Consider the following 18,467-nt stretch of genomic DNA (forward strand, 5'->3'; position numbering starts at 1 on the left):
GAAATTCCATAAATATATATATATATATATATATATATATATATATACACAGTGGCGGACTCAGAATTTAAAGTGAGGGGGGGCGTAAATAAAATTAAAAAGAAAATATAAAGTGTAGTTAGTGGGATTTGAACCTTTACCCTCTAACCTATTTACCAACTACCTTAACCATTACACCAAGGTTACTATTATGTCTATAAATATCATCTTTTAATACAAATATATGTTGTAACTAATTAAAATCCATATACATTTTTTTCTCGATTTTTTTTTTCAGGGGGGGCGACTGCCCCCCTCGCTACAATGTAGGTCCGCCCCTGTATATATATATATATATATATATATATATATATATATTTAGGTAGAAATAATAGAATAGTAATGTGGATACTACTACATCTACAATTTTTAAGAGAATCGAAAAGATAAACGAGAAAGCGGTCCCACTAAGTTATATATGCATGTCTGTACGTACGTGACTAGGAAGGGAGAATAATAAGTGTATATTATTACCATTTACCACAAAACTTTGATTTAAAATAAACATTATATTTCTAATTCTTAAGTTAGTAATGATTCTAATAAATTTCTAGCTGGTTTTAAGCACCATGCTTACCAAGTTTTGAGATATATGGTTGAGAACAGTTATTTACATGGCTATCTAACTCATTTTCATTATTAATAACAACCTCCTTTATTTAGGCATGATTTATACCATTCTTTTTTGTTAAAGTATATAAATAAATATGTATATTATATGCAATCAAGGAGTGATAGTTGTTGTGACTCAATATTATTTCAAAGTCAAAACTGCTGCCTTTTTACCACTCCGACTATCCATAAACAAATCACAATTCAACCAACATATTAATTGTATTCAACCAACATACCAAAAATACTATTTAATATTACATCAATTTAATTTATTACCATCAGAAGTATATTTATTTTAATTAATACGCTACCTTAATAAATAAAAAAGAAGAATATATATATTATTTACTGAACACTTCATATACCTCTATATATTTTGACTTTTGGTGAGTTTCACACTTCATAGCTCCCATTTTTTTTAGGTATGAGTTAGCTTGCAATTTGGTAAGTCTCGGTAGCCTATCTGCAATAACCACCAAAAAACCTTTCTAAAAAAGTAGCACAAAACTGTTGGTTGTTTATATATTTTTTTATTTAATTTTCTTTTCTTCTATAAGAATGGGCATAATAAGATATATAACCCAACAAATCTCTTGTAACCACTTAATACATTATTTAGCTACGTACCATTCTTAAATATACTATTTGTTATAATAGATTAAAATAACATTAAATTGAGGATAAATACACAGATAATATGTACATATAATATACATATAATTACTCAATTCAATCACACCCTTGTTAACCTCTCAAATTTCCCACTAATTAATGTCTCGAATCGTGGCCGATAATAGTATATCGCCGGCCAGAGACGCCTATTTCACCATGGAACTCAACAACAGCCACCACAACCGAGGTGGCTCCACTGAATCACCGACCTTGGGCCAGCTCCTTAAGCGAGTCGGAGATGTACGGAAGGAAGCCACCGGCGATGGTGGTGAGACTCCAGTTCACCAGGTGCTTGAGCTAGGTGACGTCAGTATGGAACCTCGTTCGTTGCCGTTCGTTCTTAATTTCAATAATCTCACTTACTGTGTTAAGGTTCCAAGAAAGTTGAGCTTTTCCTCTGTCTTCTCTCGTCGGAGGGATCTTCTTGGGGCGCCGGCTGATTCTGTTGCTGGGGATACTCTGTTCACGAAAACCAAGACTCTTCTCAATAACATCTCGGGTGAAGCTCGTGACGGCGAGATACTCGCAGTTCTCGGCGCTAGTGGCTCTGGTAAATCAACTCTGATCGATGCCTTAGCTAATCGAATAGCCAAAGGAAGCTTGAAAGGGACAGTTACGTTAAACAGAGAGATTTTGGAGTCTCGTCTCCTGAAAGTGATTTCAGCTTACGTGATGCAAGATGATCTCCTTTTCCCGATGTTGACAGTGGAAGAAACTCTCATGTTCGCCGCCGAGTTTCGTCTCCCACGAACACTCTCCAAATCAAAGAAGAAGATGCGTGTTCAGGCCTTGATCGATCAATTAGGTCTCAGAAATGCAGCCAAGACAGTAATTGGAGACGAAGGTCACCGTGGAGTCTCCGGCGGTGAACGCCGTCGTGTATCTATCGGAATTGACATAATTCACGACCCAATCCTCCTCTTCCTCGACGAACCAACCTCTGGTCTTGATTCCACCAGTGCTTACATGGTTGTGAAGGTCCTCCAGAGAATCGCCCAAAGCGGAAGCCTAGTCATCATGTCTGTACACCAGCCGAGTTACAGAATCCTCGGCCTCCTCGACCGTTTGATCTTCCTCTCCAGAGGCCAAACAGTCTACAGCGGTTCCCCAACAAACCTTCCCGGTTACTTCGCCGAGTTCGGAAACCCCATTCCGGAAAATGAAAATCGGACAGAGTTCGCTCTAGACCTAATCCGCGAACTCGAGGGATCACCAGGAGGAACCAAAGCCTTAGTCGAGTTCAACAAGTCATGGGAATCAAAGAAAAACTTAATCCGCACATCCGATCCGGCCGTAACAGACGACAAATTACAACCGCTATCTTTAAAAGAAGCCATAAGCGCGAGCATTTCAAGGGGGAAATTGGTATCAGGAGCAACAACAAACAGTGTCACTGTAGACCCAAGCTCGAACTCAATGGTTCCAACCTTCGCAAACCCAGTGTGGACTGAGATGGCAGTATTATCAAGGCGGTCGATTATGAACTCGCGGCGAATGCCAGAACTTTTCGGGATCCGTTTAGGTGCAGTTATGGTAACCGGATTCATACTCGCCACCATGTTCTGGCAGCTCGACAATTCCCCTAAAGGTATCCAAGAACGTTTAGGCTTCTTCGCCTTCGCCATGTCCACCACATTTTACACGTGCGCCGATGCTTTACCAGTCTTTCTCCAAGAACGTTACATCTTCATGAGAGAAACAGCCTATAACGCCTACCGTAGATCATCCTACGTCCTCTCACACTCGATCGTAGCCCTCCCGAGCTTAGTTTTCCTCTCCTTAGCTTTCTCGGCAACCACCTTTTGGGCCGTGGGCCTTGACGGTGGGCTTGCCGGCTTCTTCTTTTACTTTTTTATAATCTTGGCCTCCTTTTGGGCCGGAAGCTCTTTCGTCACCTTCCTTTCTGGTGTGGTTCCTCACGTGATGTTAGGCTACACCATTGTCGTAGCCATCTTAGCTTACTTCCTCCTCTTCAGTGGCTTCTTCATAAACCGAGACCGAATCCCACCCTACTGGATTTGGTTCCATTATCTCTCTTTGGTTAAATATCCGTACGAAGCAGTTTTGCAAAACGAGTTTGAGGACCCTGTCAAGTGTTTCGTTAGAGGAGTCCAGATTTTTGATAATAGCCCACTGGGAAAGGTCCCGGACGCCATGAAAGTGAAATTGTTGGATAGTTTGAGTCAGACTCTTGGGATGAGGATAACACAATCAACATGTTTGACCACTGGGGTTGACATTTTGGATCAGCAAGGGGTTACTGATCTGAGTAAGTGGAGTTGCTTGTGGGTGACTGTAGCCTGGGGTTTCTTATTCAGGATTTTGTTTTACTTTTCCTTACTGATCGGAAGCAAGAATAAGAGAAGGTAAACAATCCATGGAGGAGGACGATAAAGATTGAAGTGGCCTGTTTTGGCGCGGGAGTTTATTATTTGTATTTTATTTTTTATTTTGTTTTTCTCATATAAATAATACTTTAATTAAAATTCTACTTATTAATTTACAAAATATTTGTGTAGTGATGCCTTGATCATCATCATCATCATGGGGTTGAGTTTGCTACATCTCCAGATGTAAAACTGTTTCATATCAAATTGTTTTTCGTTTTTACTCAAAAATTAAGACAATTTTAATATTCTATATTTATAATTGATTACCTGTATATGTATATAGTTTTATACAATTATTACCCATTTGAGTGCTATTATATTACAACAAATGTCTCTTCTTCTTTATTTATTAAGGTAGCCTACTAATTAAATAAAATAAATATACTTCTGAGGGTCATTTAAATTGATGACCTAGTCTAGTGAAATAACTTTTTCACACTCTCAAGAGCGAAATCTATTTAAAGGATCAATCCTTCTCAAGGAAGGATCATCTTGCATTTGATATCTTCTACATTCTACATTCTACATCCTACACTATATGCATTTCATTTACTCTAACTCTTATTTTCTCAACATTCTAGTTTTGCTTCAATCTTCGGCCTTCAGACAAAGATCGTAGCTAAGTCATTCTATTTTATTTCTAGTATATATCTACATGTTACAAACTATTGATTTGACTATCAGAGTCCCTTTACCTGGCACCATCCCGGTATCCCAAAGATTTTACAGTCTACTTCGCTTTTATTGTATGTGTTGCTCCAGAATTCGCCCAAAATACGTGGACCAGTCGAGAGGGGACACGTGGATCAGATAACTTGGAAAGATTTGCTAAGTCTTTGTGCGCCACCAAGAAGCGCTGTTAGCATGGGTCCCGGAGGAGGCATCCGGAGTACAAGGTACTCCGGGAAGCTAGTATAGCGTGAAGGCTCTCCGGGACATGTCAGGTCTCTCCCGAGCAATCAAGTCGCATTTAATGCTGCATGGGAGGAAGCGTGTTGGGACTGTAACACGCAATAAAGTCTGACGGCACAACCCCCAAACAGCAGCGCTACAGTAATGATCATTTAAGTCTAGCGACGGCTACTCTGCGAAGAGTCACGTCAATCACAAGGCGAAAAGGACATTCTTCATAAAAGCCCTACAGCACCTAGGGATTTGACCATGCATCACCCATGGTATATTCATCGGAAATGCCCAACTTTATGGATACTTACAGACACATGTGTAAGAACAATTCTAGGGATTACCCCACCAAAACACTATAAATACCCCCTCAAAGCTCATTTAATGGGGTCGAGAATCTTGGGTTGCAAAAGAGCAAGAAGAGAAAATACTCACCAAGAACATTCTCTGTATTTATGAGAAAGACATTCTCTCAAGTGTAGAATCTGTATTAAATACATCCATTAATAACAGTGGCTCGTGGACTAAGGCTCATTAACGCCCCAACCACGTAAAAATCTTCATCTCACTTTCTTACAGCTCTTTATTATAATCATATTTTAATAGTTGCCGAAAACCTCGGTCAACATTTTGGTGCTTTCATTGAGAGCTGAGGAAAGCTGCTTCACAACAAGCATTTAACTTCACGACAATGGTGGAGACAAGAGCTACACGTCATCCTCGCCCTCTAGAAGACGCTCAAGACCCCAATGAGGAAGATGTAGCCTCAAGGGCAGCAGAGGAGTCCGAGGAAGAAGAAGAAGAAATAGTTCCCGATGAAAACTACGAGGAACACCTCGACGAGTATGCCTATGACGGAGGAAGCTACTCGGAGTTGTTGCTCCTTAGACAAAAAGCTATCGATCATGAAGCTGAGATCGAAGCTCAGAAAGCGCAAAATCAAAAAATGCAGGAAGTGATGCTAGCCATGCAGAAAGCCATGGAGGCAGCTGGTATTCACGTGCATCCCAAGGCGATGGCCGCTGGGCTCGACGGGGAGCCAGCGACGTCTTCGCCTAATTCCCAGCAGCAAAGGCCTAGGGAACCTAGCCCTATAAGGCACCCTGCTGAGGAAAACCAAACAAAAAACCCTACTTCTACCCCTGGTCGGAAGAAAAAGGTGCAGGATCCGCGAAGGGTCCGCTCGGATTTCCCTAAAGGGAAAGGTCCGCAGAGGGGCAAGCCCCAAAGAGGGAGTCTTGGCCCTCGGGATCGAGGGGACCGGAAAAGCGTTTCCGTGCACCAGAACTGTGGGGTAGAGGAAGAAGAGGACAGAGATGTCCACCCATTGATCCGAGAAATCAAATCAATGGGAATCAAGGTGACCTCCGGGATCACCTTGACCAAAAAAGAGCCAGGCCCGTGGTCTCCTCGGGTACTGTAAACGAAGGGATTATGGCGGAACTTGCCATACTTCGAAAAGATATTGCCCGAGTCTCCCGGAGGCAGAAGGGAGACGACTCCGACTCGGACAGTGAGGATCGGGAGCCTTGTGCCAAACATATCCTGGAGGCGGAGCTCCCTAAAAACTTCAAGATGCCCGAAATGGCAGCATATACTGGGAACTCCGACCCCAGTGATCACTTGTCACGGTTCAACCGGGTCATGACAGTCATGCGGGTCAGCAATGACGCCAAATGCTTGTGCTTCCCCCTCACTCTGAGCGGATCGGCAGATGAATGGTTCAAAAAATTGGAACCAGGATCGGTGGGTTGTTGGAACAAACTCCAAACCAACTTCCGGAGACAATTTGTCGCTGCCAGGAAGGTCAACTTGGAGGTTAGTGCCTTGACCAACATCAAGCAACTGCCCACCGAGACCTTGAAGAATTACATCAAGAGGTTCCGAGAGGAAGCCTCGAAGACCAAGAAGGTCGACGACGGACAACAGCTTGCGCTTCTCCAAGCAAGAATCCGCACTGGGACTCCCTTCTGGAACGAATTACAGCAAGAAGGCGCTGCTAGCCTTCAGGACTTCCAGAAGCGAGTCCAAAAGTATATTAACCTCGAAGAAGCCCAGATCGTGGCTTACGGAGGCTATTATCCCACCAGGATAGCGGGATACATGCCAGGAGTGTCGCCCTCGGGTACTGTCCCGACCGCGACTCCCCCGGTAAGTGGCATACAGTTCTCTGCCACTCCCGGATACAGCCAGGGTCAGGCTTTGGCCCCGGCATCTTCCCATTACGGCAACCCGTCCGGGGTGAATGGACGGACTCCTTCACAGGCTGCCCCGACTGCTAGCTTAACAGGCCCTACCCAGGGGTCGAGGAGCAAAAGGTCCTCCAAGGGCAGCACCCGAACGGGAGAGAAGCGCCAAAAGAAGGGGTACACACCCCAATACACCCAGTACACAGAGCTCACGGACTCTCAGGAACGTGTATATTTTGCCACAAGGCAGAATACACACTACCGGAGACCCCAGCCATTGTACAAAGACAGCTCCCGGAGAGATCCGAGTAAAAGGTGCGAGTACCACAACGACATTGGTCATAGCACCAATGAGTGTAAAAATCTCAAAGACGAGATTGAAAATTTGATCCGTTTGGGCCACCTCTATGAGTGGATCAAAAATAGGTTGCCCCACCTTAATCCAGGGCAGGTGGCCGGGGGTATGCTTCCGGGAACGCCAGGGGGTACAGCAGGAGTATTGCCTCCAGCTCCCCCCCGCAGGTGACACCCAGCATATACCCGGGCTACCGCCCCGGCCTAATGGACGGGTAGCCATGATCTCCGGAGGTCCCCATATCGGAGGAAACACTCGCAAGGAGCGAAAAAGATATGCCGAGGCCGCAAGACACAGTGAGGTGTGGGAGGTTACTCAACTCCTGGCCCAAAGGCCTCGGCTAATGGATCAGCCCATAACGTTCACGGCAGAAGACGCCAAGACAGTGCGTTTTCCTCACCACGACCCGCTGGTCATAGAGACCCCCATCGCAAATAAGGTGGTGGCTAGGGTCCTGATTGACAATGGGAGTTCCGTGAACTTGCTCTTCAAAGAAGCCTTCACTGCGATAGGGTTGACCGACCGGGACCTCTCGCCTAGTGGATCGCAGCTCACAGGGTTTAACGGAACGACGCTAATCCCGATGGGAAAAGTCAGGCTCCCAGTTACCCTGTGCCCGGATACCCCCCAAAGCACATTCAAGTATTGCACCTTCGTGGTGGTAGACTGTCCAACAGCCTACAACGCAATCCTAGGTCGACCGGCCCTCGTCGACTTTGGTGCAATTACTTCAATCCGACATCTATGCCTAAAATTCCCTACCCAGGAAGCCGGAGTCGGAACGGTGAAGGGAAATCAAGGAGAGGCCAGGCAATGTTACAATGTTGCCACCCACTTGCCAGTACTCATGGTCCGGGGGCCCCCTGAGATAGAGAAGGCTGAAGAGGACGAGTTGGATCCTCGCATAGGGTCCGAAAGGGTCGTGGAACCAATGGAGGACGTCGAAGAAATACCAGTGTGCGACGACGACTCCACCAAAGTACTCCGGATAGGGAGGAGCCTGGATCCGGAGGAAAAAGATAAAATAATAAAAACACTGAAGGGCGCCATCGACATATTCGCATGGCGCCAAGAAGACATGACCGGCATCAGCCCTCATGTCATCACCCATGTACTCAATGTCAACCCGGACATGCCCCCTGTACAGCAAAAGAGACGCCCGCTCGACTCGGTGAAAGCCGAGGCCTTAGAGAAAGAGGTGGATAAACTTTTGTCCAATGGCATGATCCGCGACGTGTATTATCCGGAATGGCTGGCCAATCCGGTCCTGGTGCCCAAGCCGAACGGGACTTGGCGGGTTTGTATAGATTTCACAGATCTAAACAAAGCCTGCCCAAAGGACTGCTTTCCGCCGCCCAGATCGACCGGATGGTAGACGCCACGTCCGGATTTAAGTCGCTATCTTTCATGGATGCCTATGCCGGGTACAACCAAATAAAAATGCATACGGCGGACTGAGTGCACTAGCTTCGTGACCGATAAGGGGGTATACTGTTACCTAGTCATGCCTTTCGGATTGAAAAACGCCGGAGCAACCTATCAAAGAATGGTTAACCGGATGTTTAAAAGCCTCCTGGGACGAAACATGGAGGTATATGTAGACGACATGCTCGTCAAATCCAAAGCATGCAACAGCCATGCAAGCGACTTAGAAGAATGTTTCGAAGTCGTCCGGAGATACGGCATGAAGCTCAATCCGAAAAAATGCACCTTCGGGGTCAAGTCGGGAAAATTCCTGGGCTTCATAGTCAGCCAAAGGGGGATCGAGGAGAACCCGGAGAAAATCCAAGCTCTCCTGGACATGCCATCCCCCAAGAAACATAAGGACGTGCAGAGCTTGACCGGAAAGGTAGCCGCACTGAGCCGCTTTATCTCACGATCCACGGACAAGTGCATACCCTTCTTCAACATACTGAAGAAATGCCAAAAGTTCGAATGGTCAGATGAATGCGAGGAAGCATTCAAAAGGTTAAAAGACCACATGGCCAAACCTCCTATCCTATCAAAACCCGTCCTTGGAGAAGACTTGTTCCTTTACTTGGCCGTCTCCGAGCATGCGGTCGATCTTTACCGGTCCGGAGGAAGAAAAATTCAGCACCCCGTGTACTATGTTAGTAAGCGCATGGTAGGGGCCGAGACAAGGTACCCGGTTATTGAAAAATTAGTATTCTGCCTCCTGATGGCATCAAGGAAGTTGAGACCATACTTCCAAGCCCATCCGATCAGAATCTTGACCAATCATCCACTCCGCAAGTTCTCCGTAAGCCTGAAGCATCCGGAAAACTCCTCAAGTGGGCGATGGAGCTGAGTCAGTTCGACTTACATTACGTGCCCCGGATTTCCATAAAAGGCCAAGCCTTGGCAGACTTCATCACCGAATGCAATGAAGCCGAGGCGACATCCAATACACCGGAGCCACCAATCCCCACTTGGAGAGTATTTGTGGACGGAGCTTCTAATGAGAACGGTTCAGGAGCCGGAGTGGCTATGATATCACCTACTGGATTGCGGCTCCAGGCAGCACTCCGATTCAACTTCACAGCTTCGAATAACGAAGCCGAATATGAGGCCCCGATAGCGGGGCTAAAATTGGCTAAAGCCGTAGGAGCCAAGAGAGTGGAAGTCTACGGTGATTCTCGGTGGTCGTAAACCAAGTTTCCGGAGAATACCAAACTCGCGGCGAGCGGATGGCCGCGTACGTAACCATAGTCCGAGAATTGCTCCACGAGTTCACGGACTACAAAATAGAAAGAATCCCCCGAGAGAAGAATGCTCATGCGGACTGTCTGGCTAAGTTAGCCTCGGACAGCGAAATCGAAGAGCTGGGGGTAGTACCAGTGGAACGCTTGGCGGAGCCAAGCATCCAAATAAAAGAGACCACACAAACGGTTGGGCAAGAACCCAGCTGGATGGTCCCCATCATAAAGTACATAACCACAGGTGAGTTGCCCCAAGAGAGGGCATTGTCTCGAAAGATTCAGTATCAGGCTCATCGTTATGTAATGATGGATCAAATTCTCTACCGGAGAGGACTCAGCATGCCTTATTTAAGGTGTGTATCGGACCCTGAAGCTAGACAAATCATGCGGGAGGTCCATGAAGGGTTCTGTGGAGATCATACGGGAGGACCCGGCTCTCAAAGAAAATATTGAGGCAAGGGTACTTCGGCCAACAATGAAAAAAGATTGTATAGACTATGTCCAAAAGTGTGACTCGTGCCAAAGGTACGCGAACATACCGAGAGCTCCTCCAAATGAGATCACTTTGATGACCAGCCCCTGGCCCTTCGCGGTCTGGGGAATAAATCTCATCGGGTCTCTACCTACGGGAAAAGGAGGGGTAAAGTATGCAATAGTAGCAGTGGACTACTTCACCAAGTGGACAGAGGCTGAGCCTATGAAGACAATAACTGCTAAGAAGGCATTGGACTTTGTTATTAAAAACATAGTGTGTCGATACGGCTTGCCTCATAAAATAGTCTCAGACAATGGAAAGCAATTTGATTGCGAGGAATTTACTGACTTTTGCAACCAACACGGAGTGGTAAAAGCTTCTCCGCGGTAGCCGGCCTCAAACAAACGGCCAAGCGGAAGCGATCAATAAAATCCTAAAGGTCACCTTGAAAAAGAAGCTACCGGCCCGTAAAAATAACCGGCCCGAAGAATTGCCAAGGGTATTGTGGGCCTACCGGACGACCCCCGAACCACAACCTGGTCACTCGCCGTTCTCAATGGCGTACGGTTGTGAAGCAATGGTCCCGGTGGAAACATTATTCCCATCCCACAGGAGGACGACTTATGATCCGGCCACTAATCAGGCACTGCTCGAAGAGGCTTTGGATCAAGTCGAAGAACTCCGGGATGAGTCTCAAATACGGATGGCTGCTTATCAAAAGAAGGTGACCAAGTATTTTAACTCCAAGGTTAAAAACAGAAAATTTGCTATTGGGGATATGGTCCTAAGAAGGGTTTTTCCAGCCACCCAAGAACCCGGAGTGGGGGTACTTGGACCAAATTGGGAAGGACCATATGAAATCGAGGACGAAATCGGTTCTGGCACTTACAAACTGAAAAGAATGGACGGAACTACTGTCCCAAGAGCCTGGAATGCCGATCACCTCAGAAAATATTACCAGTAGCAAATTAAACTTAGATTTTGTTCAAAGGGTTTGTACCGTCCAAATGTATGCCTCATCTATATTAAATAAAACTGAGTGCCTTAAAAACAAAGTTTCTATGCCACTCAGGGGGGTACTAGGGTATACCGCACGGACAAACAAAAACAAACTAAGTAAAATATCCTGACCCAAAGGGCAGGTCAAAATATGCGCAAAAATAACAAGCATAAGTATAAAAACCCTGAGCCAAAGGACAGGTTAAAATATATAAGTGTGACAAATAAAGATCGCATATATAAAAAAAAAAATAATATCCTAGCCCAAAGGGCAGGTCATATACATATAAATGGCCCGGGGACAAGCCTTAAAATATAATTGTCTCCCCTTCAAATGAAAGTTGCCGCCTATATGTAAATTGTTCTAAGGCAGCAGCAAATATGTACAAACAAAAAAAAAAAGAAGAGTTATAAAAGAAACGGGTAGAATCTGGGTCAATAATACGGCAGCTCAGTCAGCCCGCGGAGGAAGACGAGATCCAATCCGTGCCTCAAGCGCAGCGTCAAGCTTCTTCTTCTTTTCCCGAAATCTGGCAATCATCTCCTCGGGTTTGGGATAAAAAGTAAGCTTGATACTCTGATCATTGGTGGCCCAAGCCATATAGACACCATCATCAAAGCGCTTCGGGCACCGGGCGCAGGAAACAGGAGAAAGGAGCTCGGCCCTCTTGGCCTTCCTGGTGGATTGTTCTTTGAAATCCCTAAGCTCCTTCAACTCCACAGCTAGAGCGGCCTTGGATTCGATGTCCGACTGGTGAGTCTCCTCTAGAGATCTCACATTGGCGACCATTTCATCCAAAGCCTCCCTGGCCTCCCGGAGATCTCGCCTGGCCTTCTCGGCAGCCTCGGTTTGAGCCCTTAGTTCCTCCTGATGATGGGCCTCCATCCTGTCTCTCCGCTGAGCCTCGTCCCGGATCATGGCCTCCGCCTGAGCCTCCCTCCGTTTGGCCTCCTCTTCCTTGGCCTTGGCCGCTGCCTCCTGGCGCTCGGCAGCCTCCTGGTAGATCTGCCTCTCCGCTGTGAGGTCTTGGAGGACCTTCCTGACGTCATTCATGTCCCCAAAGTCGGACAGAGCGAAGCCATGGTTTATGATGTTCCTGGAGAGGCGGCCAGCCTCAGCAGCAAGCTGAACCATAACGAAGTATAAGGAAAAATTTCTCAAAGGAAGAAAACAAAATACAAACAACAAAAAGGAAACGCAAAAAAATTGCAAAGTACTTACCACCGTGAGAGAATGGCTGAGGTCCTGGACCTGGAAGATGGAGTTCAGGGAAGCACAAGTGGCAAACCGCTTGGGCGCACAACGTGTAAGCTGAGAAGCGAACTCGCCGGTCATCTCCGCGGCAAAGGGAGCCAAAGTAGGCCCTAGGAGAGGACGGAACCAGTCCGTTAAGGGGTCCAGATTGAGGTTCCACGGATCATGGTATTCCGGGTGGTTGATGCTCGCCTCAACCTCAGCTCGCAGAATCCTCCTAAGGGCCTCCACTTCGGCATACCCCCGGGAGTACTCGTCCATAGCGTAGTTGTGTTTAGCTATGCGAAGCTCCTGCCTCACCTCATCCCCCGGAATCGGGGTAAGCTCGATGTGGGGAGGAGCAGGATTTTCCTCCATCGGGGAGACCCCGCCGTCTAGGCCATGGGCAGGAGTGTCGGCCCTTTGAGGCCTCTTCGGCTCGTCCTGGGCAATCATCTTACCCTTACGCTTGCGAATCAGAGCCATTTCAGGCTCCTCCTCGTCCTCCTCTGCTACCTCCGGAAGGGCTTGAGGCTCTCCTGCACCCTCAACGGCCTCTCCCAGAAGCACCTCCTCGTCATCCACTAAGTCAATGGTTTCGGGAGGAGCGCCGGAAGGAACCTTCAAGGAAGGGGCCGGGGGAGAGGGGGTGAAAGCCGGAGGAGCCACGGGAGTATGAACCCCGGCAAGCTGTTCCAGGATGGCATCCATGGAGGTACCTGTTCCAAAAAATAAGCAAGTGTTAGAAGTTCGTGAGGAACCGCTTATAAAAGATACAGCAAATAAGCTACTCCTACCCGAACTTCCTAATTCGGCCCTAGCAAAGTCCTGAACTTTAATGCTGGCAGCATCATCTCCAAGATAACTGTCCGAGGGCCGAAACCAGCTGGACGCTATGTAAGCTGATGGACCTAAGGGAATAGGTTCCGGAGGGCCGGAGCCCATCCGGGACCGACCTAGGTAATCTCCTAAGTTCGTAAAATAAAATTCCTTCAAACGATCCCCCCACCGGGTCAACGGCATCTTAAATCTACGAAGACGCTCGTCGAACCCTACGGGCCTATGACTGGTATATTCATCAACGGAAGGAACATAGCGAATTATCAAGGGAGACTTACCGCCGGCACCGGAAGTGCTAGCACCGGGAGCACCCGAGTTTGGTTCGGGGGCTGAAGGCTGAGGCCGGGAAGTCTGTTTCTCGGAAGAATCTTCAAGACGAAGGGGCCCCCCGGCGGGACGATCCTCAATCTCTTCTTGAAGTATCTTGTCAAAAAATTTAGCTTCGGACTTCCCGCCAATGGCTTGGCTCCTTCGCACCACCGGACTCCCCACGCGAAGCCCTCTCCCAGAGGCAGCCTGGGCCTTAGAGTACGCCTTCTCCTGGGCCTTCCGGTAGAGATAATCTTGGTACTTCTTCTCTGCCGTAGCAATGAGCTCATCCCGGAAGGCCTTCTCCGCAACCGGCGCCCTCACATTGGGGCAGATGACCCGTGAGAGGTTGGAGTCATCCACGGATTGGTGAGAAAGGATAAGTTTGGCCTTCCTACAATTCTCCGTGGTGACTAGGCCCCCGACATCAAGATCGGCGTGGTCGTAGGAGGCGAAGGCTTGGGCCCTTCGAAGGAAAGCCTGAGTGGGAAGCGTCCGCTGGTAAGGTGGGATCCGCACCCACTCCGTGAGAAGCTCCGGGTGGTCCACGGCCCTGAACCCGGACGAGAAGAAAAAGCGGTGGCGGTACTCCTTAACATGAGTCTGCCTATTATACGGAACCACCCCCTCGTTAGCAGGGTGGATCCGGAACCCATAAAAACCATCCTTAAGTTTGTCCCCTTTCTTGGGGACGGATACAAGTTCATAAAAATACAAAATTTCCGCCGGGCTGGGAGACCCCCAGCCACGGGCGGTGTAAAAAATAAATAAGCCTGAGAGCAGGCGGTAAGCTTGAGGAATAAGTTGGTATGGCGCAAGGCCGACAAATACAAGAAAATTAACAAAGTAATCTTGGAGCGGGAGCATGGCACCGGTCATCAAATGGGTCTGACTCCAAGCCCCGAAGCCGTCATAGTTGTGATTAGGCGTCTCCGAGTCACGAGGAGGCCGGTGGAAGGTCCCTGAGGTAGAGGGTTTGATCCCAGCCACATTAATAATGTTCTCCAGCTGGTGAGGACAAGTCAGGGTCGATCGAAGCTCGGCCGCTTCCCAACCGGTTGCACGGGACTTATACCCCTCCTGGGCAACGGGTCCCAGAGAAACCTCCTCCAGCGTGGCCATACCTTTCCCTTTCTTCTTCGAAGATTTCGAGCCAGAAGCAGACGTTTTGTGTTCTGAGAAAAACAAAAAGGGAGAAAGAAAAGCCCAGCAGTTAGGTCCCATACCAAACCCTAAATCAAGAAAAAGGGAGTGGGGGTCCCCTAACCGCTGGAAAGAGGCCCCCTCCGGACACGTGTCACCTGGGAAACTCTGGAGAGAATCCCTGAACAAGTGTCGGGTGCAGTGAAATCGCAGAAAGTGGTTTCGCAAAAAGAAAAAAAGAAAAAAAAGAGAAAAGCCATCCTATGCCCTAAGCGACTGTTAAACGAAGAACCCATGGCCCTCTTCAAACAGAACTGTATGACTACAACAGGGGCATGATAATGGCGATCCTACAACTAACGCAGTAAACATACAGCAGAACTCGAAGAACTTAAACACTCACAGAAGCCTCTAAGTACGAACCCAGAAAACGAACGAAGTAAATATAAGCATGTTATTATCTAAGGATGCAAGAAACTTACAGTCGATCGTTGAACTGGAGGTACTGAATGTGGTTGAGTGAGAGTTGAGAAGAACTGGCAAAGTCAAACACCGGAAAACTGAATGAAGTGTCTGGGTATTAAGACAGTTCGTGCTACTTTGAGGAATTTTCTCTCTAGGAAATTCGAGCAGAAATGGCAAGGAATGGAAAGTAACCGAAATGAAGGAAAGGTGGTGGCTTTTATAGGCAAAAACGCATGAGGAACAGGCGTCATCACCTACCAATCGCACGGTGGGGGAGACGCACGATTCGAATTCCCAAAGATCAACGGATCAGATCAATCTACCATTAAGGCGGTGAAAACGTTTGAGTATCCGTCTGACACCATTAATGCGCCGCATCAATCATGGGGCGTGAAACGAATCGACCTCTGCAAAAAGCAAATCGCTGCATTAAATGACATCATTTAATTTGCCCCCACGCGCTCGAGGCTCGAGCTAGGGAAACGAGGAGTCAACCGGAGACACTTGAACAAGCCTTGGTTTATTTTTACTAAGTAAACAAGGCTTGGGGGGTAAATGTTGCTCCAGAATTCGCCCAAAATACGTGGACCAGTCGAGAGGGGACACGTGGATCAGATAACTTGGAAAGATTTGCTAAGTCTTTGTGCGCCACCAAGAAGCGCTGTTAGCATGGGTCCCGGAGGAGGCATCCGGAGTACAAGGTACTCCAGGAAGCTAGTATAGCGTGAAGGCTCTCCGGGACATGTCAGGTCTCTCCCGAGCAATCAAGTCGCATTTAATGCTGCATGGGAGGAAGCGTGTTGGGACTGTAACACGCAATAAAGTCTGACGGCACAACCCCCAAACAGCAGCGCTACAGTAATGATCATTTAAGTCTAGCGACGGCTACTCTGCGAAGAGTCACGTCAATCACAAGGCGAAAAGGACATTCTTCATAAAAGCCCTACAGCACCTAGGGATTTGACCATGCATCACCCATGGTATATTCATCGGAAATGCCCAACTTTATGGATACTTACAGACACATGTGTAAGAACAATTCTAGGGATTACCCCACCAAAACACTATAAATACCCCCTCAAAGCTCATTTAATGGGGTCGAGAATCTTGGGTTGCAAAAGAGCAAGAAGAGAAAATACTCACCAAGAACATTCTCTGTATTTATGAGAAAGACATTCTCTCAAGTGTAGAATCTGTATTAAATACATCCATTAATAACAGTGGCTCGTGGACTAAGGCTCATTAACGCCCCAACCACGTAAAAAATCTTCATCTCACTTTCTTACAGCTCTTTATTATAATCATATTTTAATAGTTGCCGAAAACCTCGGTCAACAGTATGCAGTAGGGGTGTTCATCGAACCGCCCAGACCGCACAAACCGCTTGCACCACACCACACCGCACAAACCGCTTGCACCACACCACATCGTACAAAAAATGCAGTTCAAAATTCTTTGTGGTGCGGTTGCAATTTGTATTTTTACCAAACTACGTGGTGCGGTACAAATTGCGATTTTAAATTTAATAATCGTAGTTCAAACCACATTATATATTACAAAAACTACTAATTTTTACACTATAATTTTTCTTTTTATATATGAACAACTCGTGTACTTACCAAGCCTAAGTCATACATTAAAACTTAAGGAACATCATATAAATTATTCACATTTTTTATTTTTTTTTTTGTTAACATATTATTATTGATATATATATAATATAACTAGGGGCAAATGACATGCAAGGCATGTGAAATAAGTTTTTTTTTATATATATATATATATTTTATCTATTATATAAATGTGTATCTAATAAAATTTATTGTGTCAAAATAATTATTTACATGGCAGTGGCATTGTATATGCTTTTAGAAAATAATAGTACATGGGAAGAGACTTAAGAGCAATAGAGTTAGTTAATAATATACTAATATTGTTTGTTGGGTTTATAAAGATTGATGAGGTGTTAAAATTTATAAAGAGATATGACTGAAAATATTTATTGATTATGAAAAAGTATGCATTTTGAGAGTGAAAAAAATATAAAAACGAAAAAAAAAAATCTATTTTCAATTTTGTCTAATTATTAATTAATTTATTATAATATTATTTTTTTATACTGTACCGGTATCTTAGAATTAATGTTCAGTTGTTTAATTTACCATGCACACAAATTTGGTAAATTTTAAGTAATATAAGAGCTTACATCTCCTAAGACAAATTAGGGCCCGTTTGGGGTGGCTTTTAGAAAAGTTAAAAGTGCTTTTTGAGAAAGCTAGTGCTTAAAAAATGTTTGGCAAAATTAAAAAAATAGCTTTTTTTAAAATTTAAGCTAAAATTATAGCTTTTACTTAAAGTTGGCCCACACCAACTTTTAGATTTTAGCTTTTACGGGAAGCTAAAATTTAGGTTTAATGAATTTTTTAGTTGACCCAATTACCCTCATTCAAATTAAAAAATTATCATTTTACTTAAGATTTTTTTTCATTCGTAAAATCCAGAGATAGACTGCGGCTCCTCACCTTTAATCGTAGGAGTCTTCTCCGTCCCCGATCACCCACGCCGCCGTTCGCCAACTCCATCATCAACAACTCCTGCACAATCAAGGTTTATCTCTTAACTTTTCCCTTCAATGCCATGAAAATATTTTTTTTTATTTTTTTCTCCTATCGAATCAATTTTTTTCTTCAATTTCCTCTGGGTGTGTAAGAGTCAATTCCGTTCTGTGAGAAACCCTCCCTGCGATACAGGTTTTTTCCTATAAATATATAAGCTGGGCGCACTATTGTTATTGAAAAAGAAATTTAGGTTATAAATATATATTGGGATTAGGGGTTTTATCTCGTAAATATTAAGACTCTATGCTGACCGACACCCACTGAAGCATCAGAATTAGATGCATCAACGCCTATCCCACACTCTTCCACCATGGATTAGAAGTTTAAATTATTTATCTTTAAGCTGGGGATTTTAGTTTTGTTTGTCTCAGAATTATATTAGGCATTATTTATACATAAGGTGCAAGTAATGTTTAGTTGCTTGGGTTTCTTGGATAGAACAGTTTTGGGTGGAGAATTAATGTTTAAATCTTGTCTGCTTAGATATAATTATGCCGTACAAGTGGGGTCATCATGATATGC

General features: G+C 45.6%; 1 protein-coding gene across 1 annotated transcript; it reads left to right on the forward strand.

Moving 5' to 3' along the window:
• The first annotated feature begins 1,022 nt into the window (after positions 1–1,022).
• LOC115706036 (ABC transporter G family member 6) lies at positions 1,023–3,944 on the forward strand. Its single transcript, XM_030633536.2, has one exon. It carries the CDS (start codon positions 1,426–1,428, stop codon positions 3,694–3,696), a length of 2,271 nt encoding a protein of 756 aa, XP_030489396.2. The 5' UTR covers positions 1,023–1,425; the 3' UTR covers positions 3,697–3,944.
• The last annotated feature ends 14,523 nt before the right edge of the window (positions 3,945–18,467 follow it).

This window comes from Cannabis sativa, chromosome 1 (assembly GCF_029168945.1).
Source record: "Cannabis sativa cultivar Pink pepper isolate KNU-18-1 chromosome 1, ASM2916894v1, whole genome shotgun sequence".
NCBI classification, from domain to species: domain Eukaryota; kingdom Viridiplantae; phylum Streptophyta; class Magnoliopsida; order Rosales; family Cannabaceae; genus Cannabis; species Cannabis sativa.

Bases quoted from the DNA above. Each gene is read 5' to 3' on its own strand.
- LOC115706036 (XM_030633536.2), top strand. From the start codon at position 1,426: ATGTCTCGAATCGTGGCCGATAATAGTATATCGCCGGCCAGAGACGCC.